Consider the following 17,424-nt stretch of genomic DNA (forward strand, 5'->3'; position numbering starts at 1 on the left):
CGTCTTGAACAAGTGCTTACCTGTCTCGCAAACGCTGCCCTACAGCTCAACACGAAAAAAATGTACTTTCGCAGGCAAGACTATCAAAGTTCTGAGGCACTTAGCAAAGAAGGCAATCGACTGGACCTTCAGAAACTTTCCGCCATCCTCAAGTTTCCTCGTCCTCTGCGCCAAAAAGGCCTGCGCAGTTTTCTCGGACTGGCTTCGTACTTCCAGCGCCTCATAATCGACTTCCCTATGCTTGCGTCTCTGCTCCATCAACTCCTCTCAAATGACGCACCCTTCGTTTGGTCCGCCGATTGTGAAAGTACCTTTTGACCCTCACGTCCAACCTGGTACTGTGCCACTTTGACCAAAGTGCAGCTACTATCATTCACCCTGACGCCAGCAGTCATAGTCTCGGTGCTGTTCTCCTGTAACGTGACACCACCTTGCGTGAACGAGTCGTTGCTTACGCCAGTCGGACGCTGACTGCTGCCAAGAAAAATTACACCATCACCATACAAGAGTGACTTGCACTTGTTTGGGCAGTGCAAAAGTTTCAGCCATACCTCCGAGGCCGCCACTTTATAGTCGTCACCGACCATAGTGCACTGTGCTGGCTATGGTTGCTAACGCACCTCTCGGGTCGCATTGGTCTCTGGGTGATCTGTTTACAGGAGTATGATTTCGATGTTACCTACAGGTCTGGAAAGTGTCACCAAGACACAGTTGCTCCATCTCGTTGCCCTTTGCGAAGCAATAATGACTCAGCATCGCCTAATTTTACTGATGTACAGCCCGAGTCCACTTCATCACCCTTGTCCGTCTCAGCGCTTGACTGGCTGAAACCTAATCACCAATCTGTCCTTGTTTCCCACCAACGTACCTACCCATACTGCCGAACAATTCTCGACTGCATGCAAGGTTCTGCTTCACCTCCGAACGGCTGGCTCTGTCGACAACTTAAACAATTCAAGCTTCACGATAGTGCTTGTTGGGAGCACACGCCCCGGGAGCAGCGGGAGCTGGGCAGACACGAGAGAGAGGCACTTTGCCCTCTCACGGTTCTCGCTCGCCTCTCGCGACGCGCTAACCCTCGCGGGAAGAGGGAAGGTATCTGACGGGCGAGGAGGATATTCGCCTTGCGAAAAGGTAAAAAGTTATAAAAGCGCGACCGGGAGACCCCCGGTCTCTCTGGCCTCGCTACACCTAACTTGCTGGAACGGGTATACCCGTTGCAACCCGTGAGTGACCTCGCTTGCGTGACTTACACACACAACGAGGCAAGCCTATTTCTTCCTTATTACAGAGTGTACTTCCCTCTGCAAGTGTGTCTTATTGCCCGCAGCAATAAATGTTGTTGAATTGACTCGCTCGTTGCCTTATTCGCCCAAACCCTATGTAGCTGCGATTGCACGCGCTACGGTTTGGGGAGTACGTCGGAACGACTGTGTGTGGCTAGATTTGGAGCTTCCCTTCAGTCTTATCCTCACGCAGAGCGGACCCCCACAGGCTTTGCATCGCTGTACCGTCAAACCTCGTTAGTACGTAGTTGACCGGGAACAACGTTTAGGTAGGCACTAAACAATGTAGGAATTAACCGCCAATGGCAGTTTAGCGGCTACTTACCAGCGGGAAAGGAACTACGTCACGATGCTCTTAGACAGGCTTTATTTGCGGGTAGGCAGCAAAAACTAATCTTCACGTGCCGGTGTAGCGGCCTTGCCGCGACGACGGCATCTTCGAACTCGATAAGGCCGTGAGCCAATTTTGCCACGAGGTCCTGCTTACTAAATTAACAAGCACGGTGTAACGCCCACAGGTATACATAAACATGTCTCGCTCGATGACTGCGGAAATTCACTCTCAAAACGCTGGAGTGAAGAAACACGGCAGCAGCAACGAGCGTGCCGTCTCTCGCTTCAACGCGAACTGGACGTTGAAAGTACAGCGCATACGAAGCTAGCGGCATTAGTTGCACTTCGTCTGCAGATCGCTTTGAAGATGAGGCCCGCGCGGGAATGCACTTTTTCCACGTCGCAGATCGCTTTCAAGCTGCCAGCGTCCACCGCCAAAGTAAACTCCTCCCTTTCTTGCCTCCCCCGCCGTGCCTCACGCGCGACAGAATCACGCTTTTGCCTTTCCTTTCTCCCTTGCATGTACGAGATTGATTCGGCTGACCTTTGCAAACTTTGACTCGCACACACAGCATACGGCGCGCGGCAACGATGTTGCCGTGTTTAGACTTTATACAGAACCTCAAAGCGACGTCCACAGTGACGGCAGAAATTCGCTTCGCAATAAAATGTGCTTCTGCGCAGTTACTACTTGAATTGGATTCGACGGCGACAGCGAATTTGCACCCCCTACCGGCAGCTTCTCCGAGATACGGACAGCCAATCTTGAAGGCCATGCTTTTGTGTGCAGCAATCGGCAACATTTGTATGAGCAGGAAATATGTCATGGTGGCCATGTTTTAAGTTCACTATCGCTGGTGGCTGTCGTCTGGGCATCGCAACTTGAGAATCGAACATCTGCACACATGAGATTTTGACGATTTTGTGCCTGTGCGTGTAGAAGAAGGAAGAAAAATGGTACGCACTAACCATTTAGTGGGCAATGAGCGACTATGGCTTAAGGGGTCAGCCAGTACATGGGGTTCAATGGGGGCTAGGTGGGGAAATCTTTGTGACTACGTTTAAACTGCAATTACACATTAAGTGGGTACATATTAACGAGGTTTGACTGTATTTATCCGTTGATGGCAACAAATGGGTACCCATCATGCCACGTTCTCTGCAACGTGAGGTGCTTGAAGCCTTTCATGATGATCCGACGGCAGGTCATCTCTGATACCACAAGACGTACAACATACTATGAAGTCTGCTCTTGGCCTGGCTTCTCTTCTGCTGTAGCTAGGTACGTTGCATCATGCGTTCTAATTCAATGCCACAAACGATCTATGACTCCTCCTTCTCTTCTTTTGCAACCTCTTCCTTGTCCCGCTTCGCCTTTCGAGGTCATCGGAATAGACTTGTATGGTCCTCTTCCCAAGGCCTCCAATGGCAATTGCTGGATTGTTACGGCCGTAGACCATCTGACACGCTACGCCGAGACAGCGTGTGTATACAATCTGGGAATGCCACTGAAGTCGCCCATTTTCTTTCTACGCAACATCCTCTTACGTCACGGAGCTCGGCGTGTTCTCCTCAGCGACCGCGGCAACGCCTTCCTCTCGTCTCTTTTTACCAGAGTTCTGCGCGCCTCAAACACCATTCACAAGACCCCTTCGATTTACCACGCGCAGACCAACGGCTTGACAGAGCGTTTTCATCGTACTCTATTGGATATGTTTACAATGTATATCAGCCCCGACCACACCAACAGGGATGCAATCGTGCCGTTTGTGAAATTTGCTGACAATACGGCTGTGAAACACACCGTCGCGGACACACCTCGCGGACGGCCATCACCTCGATTGTGTTAACACCAGCATCTCTCAGGACGCTCGGATGACTCGCTGCGACTCAACTCATCGTGCTGCGACTTTTTCTACTGACAACGTTCTTCTTACGACTCTTGTGCGCGTTCCCAGGTTATGCGAAAAATTTGCCATTCGTTTTTTTTTAGACCCTACGCGGTCATTGAGCGGACATCTCCGGTTAATTACCGCGTCTCACCCCTTAGAATTTCTTCCGACCACAGTTGCCGGGGTACAGAAATTGTGCATGTATCACGCTTAAAACCGTACACTCGCCACGTTTCATAACAATGCCGCGCGACCAGGTGGCCGTCTCCACCACGGGAGGAAATTATTGAGAACGCGATCCATGACTGACTCTACTTCATCTCTACGCATCACTTATAGAAATCCCTTATCTGTATTTATCATCATGAGCCGCACAGCTTGTTTTTGTTCGTCATAGCTCGAGCTCGGCTGGAATAAACGGTTCCTTATACAGTCGAACCCGGGTATATCAAACTCACCAAAAAATGTTTATTAGTTTGATATAAGGCATAACTCGATATAGGCCGCTATAGGATTTGATGGTGCAAATGCACATACCAATAAGAAAAGTACTTTATTAATATGGTGGCTTACTTGCGTGCCCTACTTTGGAACAAAACAGTGCTGGATTTTCTTCTGTTTCAACGACTTCGCGGCCGCTTCGACATCTTCATACACAGCAGCGCGCACACGTCGGGCGCCACGGGCACCTGGCCTTTTGTCCGACTTGGCCCTGATGTCTGCCTTGTTCTTCAGGATAGTACTCAAGGTGCTCCTTATAATCTTGTACGCGGCGGCGAAGTCGGACTTCTTACCGCGCTCGACTTGATTTATGATTTCGAATTTCGCGGCGAACGGCAAATTCTGCCTCTTTGCACAAGCCATGACGTCAGCGCGCCAAGAAAGTTCACAGAGCGCTAACAGGCAACACCACCAGCACGGACCACGCTGGATGAGGACTCGAGGAAAAGAGGCAGCAGCAGGCACACAAGCATAAAGAAAAAATGGCGCTCACTTGTACCGCCTCCTCGCCTCGGAGAAAGCACGACGGCCTCTGATTGGCTGTAAGTGCTGCGAGCAGGTCAGGATCATTTTTTGCAGGAGGGTGTTTGCCCGTGCACAGCCGGGTCTAAACCACTTTTTCTCGGGTGGCGCCGGCAGTTCTCCCTGCCACCGCGAGGGAAAGCCAACTTGCTGGGGCAGTTTTGAGGCACATTGAGTTTGATGTATCGGTTGTCGTTGCTATTTTCGTTCGATGTAACAGTAACTTTTGCTATATATTCTCAATGTAAATTTACCGTGTTTAGAAATTGTTCGATATACGGGATAATTAGATATAAACGGGTTCGATATAGTCGGGCTCGACTGTAGTACCTGCCTTTGTCTGTAAAACTGTTACTTTGTAGGGAGAAATGTGTGAATGAGAAATTGCGATAGAATTTCTTCTTGTAATATAAAGAAGGTTAGGTACCTACAATGTGGGTACCTACCATGCAGTAAGCAATAATACTTAAGTTGTCGGAAATTAGCTTTGCAAGTTGAATATTTAGTAGATGAAAGATTTAGGCCATGTGCGCATTATAAGGGCCTGTGTTTGAACGTTGTGGGGTCTCATACGTGCTCTTGAGACAAAGGAACGACAACGCAGTTGTGCAAACAATCAAAAGGGCATTTATTGCACCTTTCATACACTAATGCATGCTAGCCGAAGTACTACGCATAGAACATTCACATGGGCACGCAACAAATCAAGGAAGTCTGACTCACCGCAACCGGATAGCAAGCGAATATGTTCGCCCCATGCTATGACACCATCGCCTAGTCGTTCACGTGTACGGTCACGCGAACGGTGGCATGTTCGAACGATCCGTGTTCGTCCATACCGGTGCCCTCCTCCTAGCCGCGCGAGACGGTCTCGCGAAGCGTGGATCGGCGCACGCTCACCGTCCCCAACCCAAAGAGGAAGCGCCTTCGACCTTTTTCTCCCAAGTGACCCCGCCGTTCGGTGGCGTTAGCATCGCGACACTCGCGCCATCTCACGCAATGTGCCGCAACTACTCTGACCGCTGCCGACGCTTAGCTACACAGAGAAGCCGGATTACAGGAGACGCGAGCTATGCGGGGAAAACATCAGGGGACGCGTGAGAGTCGCGCATCCCCACAACGTGCACCAGTGAACTTCAGTATGTACAGTGGAATCTCGTTTATACGATTCTGCATAACATGCTTTTTGGGATAATACGTTTTTGTTCTTACCCCTGCCAATTTCTTATAGGAGCAATGTATTTCGGATGATACGTTTTGTTTTTCGGTTCCCTTGAAGATTGTATCAACAAGATTTCACTGTATTATGTGTGAGACTCCACGATTCGATGCAATAGGTAAAGTAACTATGAATGAAGGCATAATTGAGAATAACTAGTGTGAAGGAGGCTAAACCATAGGTGGGCTTTGTGAATAACGCAAATGCCATATGCTGTATTCTTTTACAGCGAAGCTGTATGTGACTAGCCGATTCGTTCGTTTGTTGCCTGTATGCCAACGCAATGCCATGCGCATGCGTGAAAAAAGAGGCTTGCGATTGGCTGCGCTAGTAGTGAAGTTGTTCTCCATTGTAGCCGAGCGCGTGCACAGCAGTTTTTTCTCTCCGGTTCCGAAATGGGTACGCCATATGTACTCCTGAGGAGCAGGCAGCTTTCGATCAGTAACGCCGCGAGCAGAACCGGGAACGATCTCATCTACGCCGTGCCAGTGCTGCAGGCTAGGCACAAGAAGCTTGTCCAGCCGAGCGCAAGCAACAGCTGTGTACCGAGGATATGGCAGTCTACCAAGCCGTCATTTAATGAACCTTTGGGATTAACCCATTGATAAACACCAGGGCCGCTTTGAGCTTCGCTGGTTAACCATCTGTTCGGAGTGCTTGGGCAGTGATTTGCATGGGTGAAGTTGCATGATTATTCACTCAAACGGGAAGTATGTTACAACACTTTTAACTGCGAGGTAAACATTATAAATTTAGTTTCTGAGGTAATGATTACTAGCCTGTCTATATGACACCATGTAATAACACTTTAAAAGATCACTCTTTAGATGTATTGTCAGGGCTTCGATGGAGTCATGTGAAGCAAAAATGGTAATTTCATCCGCGCAAAGTGATGTGTCTGGCTCTGGTGATAAGAAATCGGGAAGATCTTTTGGGTAACTGAGAAGTAATAGTGGTCCTAATAAAGATGCTTGTGAAGCTCCTATGTTGATAGTTTTGGTGTGTAAAAATGCGCCTGAAACAGGGACTGTCTGTGTTAACTATGTTGTCACGAATGTGCTGTAGTGGGGGCTAGTTCTACCGTAAGAAAAAGTTTGTTCAGAACAATTGCATGATTGATAGTGTTGAAAGCTTGACTGAAATCGATAAAAATCAATCCGACAAACTTGCTCTCGTCAGTGGTGCTTTTATCAGTAAGTGTATCAGTAAGTGCAATTTCTTTGAGGGTAATGGAAAGACCTTGTCAAAATCTAAACTGATGTGGCAATAGTATTAGCTTAAGTTTGTCATGGTATTTTGTGAGACCTACTGCAATTAACTTTTCAACAAACTTATTAAAGCAAGGAATTAGTGACTGAGCTACAGTTATCGACTGTTCTAGCACCTTTTTAATACCAGCGCCAACCACTCCCAGCCAGTACCTAGCTGGGAGTGGTTGGAAAAAGATGGACTGCTGCAAACGGCAAATGTTATTAACCCTTCCAGAGACTTCGTACACAATTGTGTACACCAAGATAGTGCATCAACAGCAAAAGCATTAATTAAAGTAAGGATATTCAAAATGTATCCCGTACATCTTGAAACACTTGTGATTGAAATACTGCTGCAAGTTTGAATTACACAGGCAAATTGTTTTAGTAAAATGAGGATAAAGGTAGATGGGTGAGTATGTCATTGTATGTAGCGGGTTCTCTTCTTTCATTGTTTTGCACAATGTGTTGCGCCAGTCATAATTTTCGAGTATACGCCACTGCTCCATTTACATGCAAACTTACAGTTTCATAGCTCACAGACGAACTTGAGTTCTCAATAGTTGCTGACTGGTCGCCCAGGGATTTCATTGGCACCTGTTTGGCCATCGGTCGATCTCATGCCTATGATCTCAGCCGCAGCCAGAAAAAAGCGTTGGTCCCTGGTTCACTCTCTGTAACTAGAAAAAAATTTTCTCCAACCTCAACTTTCTTTCCGAGAAACCCTTTTCCTTTTTTTTTTTCTTTTCTTTGTAGCTTCATGACTCTTCTTGAGTAGATGCAAATTTTTCCATTTCATCAAACTTCCTTTACTTTTTGGAGTTCCACAGAGCTCAATTGCTAACTATAGCTTGCTACTCCCTGCTACATAACCCTTACTGAAAATGCCTGTACAAAGCTTTTTCGTGTACCATTCGTTCATCCCCATACTGTAACCTAAAAAGTGGGAATGGGGGAACATTCATATAAAATGCAGATTGATCAAATAATTTCCCCCAACTTTCAGATACCCAGTATTTGAATTTCAAATACTGCAAGTTTGCATATTTGCGTAATGGCATTGTCGATTCTTTTTTTGGTGCGATAATTTGAGCGACACACTGCACTATCAGTACCACTGCTGTGAACAGTTTGTGACTGTAGAGTTTACAGTGGAACCTGCATTAGGAATGTCATTTTCAATGTTGTGAATAGAACACTGGTGTGCCTGCAGGACCAGCGCCATGTGTACATCATGGTTCCCTCCATGGGGAAGCCCCTGGTGATGCATGCTCGATCTGTCCTGCCTCATCTGACTCTTCTGCACGACATTCTGAGTGCGCTCCATGTGCTGCATACCCCACTTGAAAGCAAACCTCCTATTGGCCATGGCCGTGTACATCCTGCCTGGATTCTGCTCTCTCCTGATAGCAAGTCCGTCGTACTTGATCTGCCAGACTTCAGTGTCTACATGCTGGTACAGTCATCACATATACCTTGAGTTCTTGTTTTCACAGTGCATGTCAACACTCGCTTTAACATGTGTGTTCTGTAGATCTCCACTATTTTCTTACAAGTTGGGCTGGTTAGTGCTTGTGCAGGGATTGGTGCATTTTAACTGTTGTAAAAGAAGAAACAAGAAAAGAGTGCGGCATTACTTTAGCGTATTGTCTTGTCTACTTCTCCTTTCTGGTAATTAGTCTTTTTGCCCTAATTCCCATTAATTTAAACTTTGGGTTAATTTATGCCAATATTCACAAAAGTAAAGAACTAGGAATGTTCGAATAGTGAGCTTTTTTAACGAATACAAATATTCAATAACCTCTGAATGTTGAATATTTTCTCAGTTCTAAACAAAGTGAAATATAAAGTGTATCAAGTTTATTTAACAAACTTATTTACATGATTTGATTCGTGCATACAATGCAGTACCCAAACTGGACGTTTGGTCAACTAAGGAGCTCGTAAATTAAAAAAAAAAGGAAAAAAGGGATTTTAATTATTTTGTGTGCTGTGACCATGACAGTAATGAAAAAAATATACATAACTATGATGCGCATACAATGTTGTTTGTTGAAGGTTGTTTGTGTGGTACTGCAGCATTGCAGCTGTCAATGCATAAATGATGGAATAGTATATATTGTCACCCAGCTATTACAGCTAGAATAGTTCACCAGCAACAGATAGGCAAAAAAACACGTCAGCCTTTAATAATGGCTGGACCTCGGAGAGCGCGCGCGCAACCACGAACTTCGTCGTTCTCGCCTCAAGGGGCCAGTGTCACCACGTGCCAACTTATTTCGCGTCATTGCTCCCCTCTCAAAAGCAACCGACCCGGTCGCTTCAAGGGCATGGGGCGAGCAATATGGGCAAGAGTGTCAACATGGAAAGAAAAAAAAACAACATACAGGAATGTACACAGTGCTGAAGCGGTTTGTGAGGGTTGCTTATCCCTCGCGTGCGTAGTACGGCTTCATCCGTACTACGTGGACGACTTCAGCACGGGGACGGCGTCGGTTCGAACTAGGATCAGAGCTTTGAGGCACCACCTCATAGTTCACATCACTGAGGCGGCGTACAACTTCGTAGGGGCCGAAATAGCGGCGCAACAATTTCTCAGAGAGCCCACGGTGTCGGATAGGTGTCCACACCCACACGCAGTCGCCTGGTGAGTACTGGACGTTCCGTCGGGTCCGGTTGTAACGGCAGGCGTCGGTATTCTGCTGGGTGCGGATGCGATTCCGAGCAAGCTGGCGAGCTTCCTCCGCTTTCTCGACGAACTCCTCAGTGGTGTCATTACTTGTGGCTCCGTGGTCTACCGGGAGCATGGCGTCTAAGGGGGTTGTAACGCGACGTCCGTAAACGAGCTCGAATGGTGTAAACTCGGTGGTTTCCTGCACAGCCGTATTGTAAGCAAACGTCACGTATGGCAAAATTTCATCCCATGTCTTGTGTTCCACATCAATGTACATGGATAGCATGTCGGCCAATGTTCTGTTCAGGCGCTCTGTTAAGCCGTTAGTCTGGGGATGATAGGCTGTGGTCCTTCGGTGGTCAGTATGCATCAGCGTGACGACTTGTTGCAACAACTCCGCTGTAAACGCTGCACCGCGATCAGTAATGAGCACAGCGGGTGCACCGTGACGAAGCACGATGTTGTGGACGAAGAAGCTGGCGACTTCAGCAGCAGTTCCCTGCGGCACAGCTTTTGTCTCCGCATAGCGAGTTAAATAATCGGTTGCCACGATTATCCACTTGTTTTGCAAGGAAGACGTGGGGAACGGACTAAGAAGGTCCATTCCCACTTGCTGGAACGGCGCCGGAGGCGGATCCAAAGGCTGAAGGAGGCCGGCAGGCTTGACGGGTGGGACTTTACGCCTCTGACAGTCACGGCACGTTCGCACATAGCGCTGAACCGACGAAAATAGGTGTGGCCAATAGTATTTCCGCCGTATGCGCGCTAATGTCCTCGCGAAGCCTAAGTGGCCGGCACAGGGATCGTCGTGACACGCCTGTAAAACTTCCTCGCGCAGCGCCGTCGGAACGACGAGAAGGAACGTTTCTTGGCTGTTCTCGAAATTTTTCTTGTACAGGACATCGTTCCGCAGGCAGTACGATGTCAATCCTCTTGAAAGTGGGCGTGGGACAACAACGTCAGCTCCCTCGAGATATCGGATGACTGGAAGCAGTTCAGAGTCTGCACGTTGGTAGTCAGCCATGCGCACCACGTCGACGACACCAAGAAACGGCAAATCTAGCTCCAAGTCGGAGGATGTCGAGGGAATAGGAGAACGTGACAAGCAGTCAGCGTCGCTATGCTTACGGCCCGATCTGTAGACAACAGTCATGTCGTATTCCTGGAGGCGGAGGCTCCAACGAGCGAGGCGACCTGACGGGTCTCGTAGATTGGCAAGCCAGCAGAGCGAATGGTGGTCACTGATCGCTCGAATGGCCGGCCGTATAAGTAAGGTCGGAACTTGCTGATGGCCCACACGACTGCTAAACATTCTTTTTCGGTGGTTGAATAATTAGCTTCTGCTTTTGTGAGACTACGGCTCGCGTACGCAATTACACGTTCTGCGCCGTCTTGCCATTGAACCAGAATAGCCCCGAGTCCTACATTGCTTGCGTCTGTGTGAATTTCAGTTGGCGCGGTGTCATCAAAATGCGCCAGCACTGGAGCGGATTGAAGGCGTTTGCGCAATTTGGTGAAGGCCAGCTTTTGGTCTTCCGTCCACGCAAAGGGCACATCTTGTCGCGTCAGTCTCGTGAAAGGTTCAGCAATCCTCGAGAAGCCTTCAACGAAACGGCGGTAGTAAGCGCAGAGGCCCAGGAACCGCTGAACAGCCTTCTTGTCTTTAGGGTGAGGAAACTCGGCAACGGCAGCGAGCTTTTCTGGGTCTGGTCGTACTCCTTGGGAGCTGACCACGTGGCCTAAAAACTTGAGTTCCCGGAAGCCAAAGTAACATTTTTCAGGCTTGATGGTGAGGTTTGCCTTGCGTATTGCGGTAAGGACACTTCGTAGTCGGGTGAGATGTTCATCGAACGTGCTGGAAAACACAACAACGTCGTCAAGGTACACTAGACACGTCTGCCACTTTAGTCCGACGAGTACAGTGTCCATCATTCGTTGAAACGTAGCAGGAGCGGAACAGAGACCGAAAGGCAGGACTTTAAATTCGTATAGCCCGTCGGGAGTCACGAAGGCGGTTTTTTCACGGTCACGCTCGTCCACTTCGATTTGCCAGTACCCTGACTTTAGGTCTAACGAAGTAAAGAACTCAGCATGGCGCAGACGGTCCAAAGCGTCATCGATCTGTGGCAGGGGGTAAACGTCTCGTTTGGTGACTCGGTTAAGCCGTCTGTAGTCAACGCAGAAGCGGAGCGTGTTGTCTTTCTTTTTTACTAGCACGACAGGGGACGCCCACGGACTTGTCGACGGCTGGATGACGTCATCATTGAGCATTTCTTCAACTTGACGCTTAATCGCCTCCCGCTCCATAGGTGACACGCGGTACGGGTGCTGACGAACAGGCCGCGCCGACTCCTCTGTAACTATCCGGTGTTGCGTAATGGAGGTGCGCTGGACTCTAGATTCTGTGGAAAAACAGCCAGAGAATTCTGTCACTAGGCCCAGTAGCTGATTCTTGTGTACATCTGCTAAGTCAGCATTAATGTGGACGCGGGTACTCAGGCTGGCGTGAGTTGTTACATCCGGTGAAGTCACTTGTAACGTGCCGACGTCGGAGAAGTCAGCAATGCCGTTCAGAAAGGCCACAGCTGTACCTTGAGGGACGTGCTGATACTCATGGCTGAAATTTGTCAGCAAAACTTGCGAGCACTTATTCTGTATTCGAACAAGGCCCCGGGCGATGCACATGTGTCTTTCGAGCAACAGCGGGATATTTGCCTCGGCAATACCCTCATAGTCGTCGAATGCGTCGCAGGTTACGAGGGTCAATACGCTGCTCCTTGGCGGCACCGTGATGTTCTCGTCGACAATCCTCAAGGCGTTGACATACGTGTCGTCAGTGCTGCTCCCTGCTAAGGCCTGCGCCGTTGAAAACGTTACCAGCGACTTTTGTAGGTTTATCACGGCTCCATTAGCCTGCAGAAAGTCCATTCCCAGAATTAGGTCCCTCGAACAGCTTGGGAGGATAACGAAATCTCCGAGGTACGTAAACCCACGAATGCTCACTCGCGCTGTGCATCTTCCTACCGGGGTTAGCAGATGGCCGCCTGCAGTGCGAATCTGCGACCCAGTCCACTCGGTAGAAACTTTCTTCAGCTTGCAGGCAAGGTCCATGCTCATAACTGAGGTGTCCGCTCCAGTGTCGATTAATGCTGTTATGTCTTCGTCATCTACGGTGACGGGAATGTTCGACGTTATTACCTCTCGTACGGTGTTTGACTGCGTCTGTAGGTCTGCGTCGTTCTGTTTTCGTCGTTGTCGTCGTAGTGGAGGATCTTGCGCACAGTCGACGTCAGCGGCCTCACCTCCGGAGGTCGCTGAACTCAGTTTTCCCGAGCCGCCGGGCTTGGCGAGCGGCGTCTGAGAGCGCCGCGAGAGAAGGCTTGGCTTGGTGATGGTGACCTGTAACGAGCAGGAGACGACGAACGGGGCTCGTGCCATCGTTGATCACCATTGCGACGATTCGCGACGAAACTCTCTATTTCCGGCGGTCGCTCACCAGGTCGTGGACGAGGTGCATTTGGTGCGAATCCTCGGAGCCCCACATGACGATAAGGACACATTCTGTAGATGTGCCCGGCTTCGCCACAATGGTAACAAAGGGGCTTGTAGTCTGCGGTGCGCCAGACGTCGCTCTTCCTAGTTCTTGCTTCTGCGATGTGCGGTGTGCTGCAAGGCCTGAAGCTAACGTCCAATTGCTGAGCGGGGTGTACCATGCTATACGCGCTTGAGGGTGGTGGACGACGTACTGCTTCTGCGTAACTCGTTTCAGGACGCGGTCTCTGCTGTGGTGCCTCGTACTGTTCAGGAACATGGACGGCCTGTCGGACCTCGGCGCGCACCATTTCCGCAATGGAAAGTTGTCCCACAGAGGCAGCGGTCGTCTGCATCTTCTGCAGTTCCTCCTTGATGACAGCCCTGATGAGTTCTCGCAAGGCGCCGACGTCGTTGCCGAGGGTAACGGCAGAGAGCTCCCTTGAAATCACGGCGTCGCGGTTGTATTGCCTGGCCCGCTGTTGAAGGGCCTTTTCCATGGTGGTGGCTTCGTCGTGGAACTCTGCCACTGTCATCGGCGGATTTCGAATGAGGCCAGCAAAGATTTCCTCTTTGACGCCGCGCATTAGGTGGCGCACCTTCTTTGCTTCAGTCATAGAGGGGTCCGCACGTCGGAAGAGCCGATTCATGTCTTCTACGTACGCCGTCACTCGCTCATTCGGGCCTTGAATTGCTAACTAAGTGCTAACTCCGCCCTCTCCTTCCGGTCCGCCCTGGCGAAGGCATTGAGGAACTGCCGACGAAATTCTTCCCATGACGTCAGTGTCGCCTCGTGGTTCTCAAACCATATTTTAGCGGAATCTTCAAGAGCGAAGTACACGTAGCGAAGCTTACGCTCGTGGGTCCAGTCGTTGACGTTGGCGACCCGGTCAAAATGGTCAAGCCAGTCGTCGGCGTCCTCTGAAGCACTCCCGTGGAAATGATTCGGTGTCCGGATCTGATTGACGACCACGTGCGATGCTGCAGTAGCGGCAGGAGGTGGTTGGTTCATCATTCTACTTCGTTCGGGTAGCAGACCGTGCTGTGGCTGGAGTCCCTGGAGACGCCGGCTGGTACGTACGTGCACAGGGGTAAGCTCGTCCGAACTACTCGCCGGGCTTAGGTCTGGGGTACGCTCCGGAGATCTTAACATCGACCGTACCCAGCACTTCCACCAGAAATGTCACCCAGCTATTACAGCTAGAATAGTTCACCAGCAACAGATAGGCAAAAAAACACGTCAGCCTTTAATAATGGCTGGACCTCGGAGAGAGCGCGCGCAACCACGAACTTCGTCGTTCTCGCCTCAAGGGGCCAGTGTCACCACGTGCCAACTTATTTCGCGTCAATATAATGAATTGGTTTGTCTGAATTGAGAGAATAAATTCAAATAAAGGCTTCCTTAAGCGAGGCATGACTGGAAATGATTGAGTTAGTAGTTATCTTCCTGGTGCTTTTGCTCAAGAACTAGTGCCTGTGCAGAACTGTGGCTCTCCTGCAGCAGAATTATTCAAAACAATTCCTCACTCACACTCTTTTCTTCGAGGCCCTAGTGAAAGTTATTATATTCAAAGAAAAACAAATACAATAAATCTCAATATAACGAAGACAGTAAAATCTAAAATTTACTTCGTTAGATCAATTTTATTGTATGGAAATGCAACCTTTTACGCGAATAAAAATATAGTGGGACCTCGTTGATACGACATTCACAGGAACCGGAAAATAAAGTGTATCATCCGAAAATCGTATCATCCAATGTATTATGCAGCCAAATCATGTCGGGAAAAGAAAAAAAAAAACGTATCATACCAAAAAACGTATTATGCAGAATCGTATCAGCAAGGTTCCACTGTACAGTAGTTGCTGATATATATACATATTTTGCACAGAAGGAGCTGGAAAGCTTTACTAACTGTTGGGCAATTGAAAAAAGCAAACTTGAATGAGAAAAAAAACATAATTTTGTTGAATTTGAGAGTCAGGCATGCAACTGATAACTTCATCAGTGGTATCAATCAAGTGAAGCCAGCCATACTTTCGTGTCCACTCCACCTCCGCAGCTGATAGTGTCGCCTGCAGTGGGAGGGCACTATTATGAAAAGCGCCGGCAGCGAGGGGCGAATGCGACTTCTTCCTTTCACTTCAACGCGTCTCCAAAAATTGAGATTATGTAACCTCCATAACTAAACGCTGTGGAGATGGGCTTGCACAAGGCTCGGCCTACAAGCGATTGTCTGGAAAGGGCGCTGTGCTCCTTTACCCCGCAATGCTTTAAGGCGCTACGGCAGGGTTCGTCGACTCCGATACGGCGCAAAGAAGGCTCCAAAGTTAGTTCGCCAACAGACACGGGTTTATTTACCCAAGATATAGCAGTGTGACGGTCACGGCGGTTACGGGCAAAGGCTCACCGCAAGACCGATAGAGTATGCGCACCTGCTGCACTAGGGCTAGCCGGTGTGGGGGTCTTCCCCAACCCGTAGCGCGTGTAATCGCAGCTACGTAGGGTTCGGGCGAATAAGGCAACAAGCGAGTCAACTCAACGTTTATTGCTGTTGGCAATAAAATAGGCTTGCCTCGTCGCGTGTAGTAGTCACGCAAACGAGGTCACTCACGGGTTTCAGCGGGTAAATCCGTATCGGCAGGTAGGTCAAGCGAGGTCAGAGAGACCGGGGGTTTCTCGGTCGCGCTCTTTTATATCTTTTTACCTTTCCGCGAGGGGAGTGTCCTCCTCGCCCGCCGGATACTTTCCTTCTTCCCGCGCGGGCGCGCACGTCCCGAGAGGCGAGTGAGAACCGGGAGAGGGCAAAGTGCATTTCTCCCGTGTCCGCCCGCGGGAGAAGGTGGCAGCACATCCTCCCCCCCTTAAGAAGGCCCCGTACGTTGAGCCGTACGTTGAGCCCCACGTTGGGCACCAGATGTGGGATCTCACACATGCTCTTGGGACAAAGGAACGACAACACAGTAGTGTAAACAATCAAAAGGGCATTTATTGCACCTTTCATACACTAATACACACTAGCCGAATTACAACCATTAGAACATTCACACGGGCGCGCGACAAATCAAGGAAGTCCGACTCACCGCGACCCGATAGCGATCGAATACATTCGCCCCATGCTATGACACCATCGCCTAGTCGTTGACGTGTACAGTCACGCGAACGGTGGCGCACTCGAACGATCCGTGTTCGTCCATACCGGTGTCCTGCTCTTAGCCTCGCACGAGTGTCGCGATGCTAGCGCCGCTGAACGGCGGGGTGACTTGGGAGAAAAAGGTCGAAGGCGTCTCTCTCTCTCTCTCTTTGGCTTGGGATCGCGGCAAACACGCACGAACGCTTCGCGCATGCGCCGGCCCGCTTCGTGCGACCGTCGCATAGCATGGGGCGAACGTATTCGATCGCTATCGGGTCGCAGTGAGTCGGACTTCCTTGATTTGTCACGCGCCCGTGTGAATGTTCTAATGGTTGTAATTCGGCTAGTGTGTATTAGTGTATGAAAGGTGCAATAAATGCCCTTTTGATTGTTTACACTACTGTGTTGTCGTTCCTTTGTCCCAAGAGCATGTGTGAGATCCCACACCGGGTAGCAGTCCACAAAGCACGAGAACGAGGAGTCGCGAGAGCAAAGGTCCCACGTAACCAACTTGTTGTGGGCCTGTGAGCATCTGCCGCAGCAATGAAGCGCTCAGGGGAACAGAGCTCGGGTGGAGAGGACTCCTGGGGGCCACAACTCGGGAGGCCAATCAGGGAACGTCCTGGCGACATTTGCTCACTCGGTTACTCAAACCCGGGAGGGAGAAGCATGGTTTGCATGGGGAAATTAGTTCTGGCATGCTAGCCGTGTCCGCCATGTTGCCATTAGGTGGTAGTTCCTGGAGAATGAGATAAGTACAATGCACGAACTGGGGAACGAGGTGCGGGATTGCACCTCGATTCCGAAAACGTGCGGAAAGACAGTGCTTATGATGCCACGCCATCTTGTCACGCCCACACTTTGCACATGGGACAGATTACCTCTAAAACAGGGCACAAGCTTCGTATGCGCTCACCCATGCTGACAGACATGCACTGCCACTACCACGCTAAAAAAAAGACACGCCAACTTGCCCCCCACTTATTTCCCCCTCCCCTTACCGATGTGCACACTTGATCGCATTATCACAACTTTGCTCCTCTCCCCCTTTCCCCTTGCTGACGCGTGAAGGACAGTGCTCA

General features: G+C 49.6%; 1 protein-coding gene across 5 annotated transcripts in view; it reads left to right on the forward strand.

Moving 5' to 3' along the window:
- LOC119436507 (serine/threonine-protein kinase 31-like) overlaps window positions 1–17,424 on the forward strand; it is a 222,350-nt gene that overhangs the window by 166,385 nt on the left and 38,541 nt on the right. For all 5 annotated transcript variants that reach the window (XM_049658155.1, XM_049658154.1, XM_049658156.1 and 2 more), the window contains one exon: window positions 8,217–8,459. In XM_049658155.1, coding sequence (XP_049514112.1) covers window positions 8,217–8,459 — 243 coding nt within the window. The remainder of the gene's footprint in view (window positions 1–8,216; window positions 8,460–17,424) is intronic.

The sequence above is a fragment of the Dermacentor silvarum genome, chromosome 1 (genome assembly GCF_013339745.2).
Source record: "Dermacentor silvarum isolate Dsil-2018 chromosome 1, BIME_Dsil_1.4, whole genome shotgun sequence".
NCBI classification, from domain to species: Eukaryota; Metazoa; Arthropoda; class Arachnida; order Ixodida; family Ixodidae; genus Dermacentor; species Dermacentor silvarum.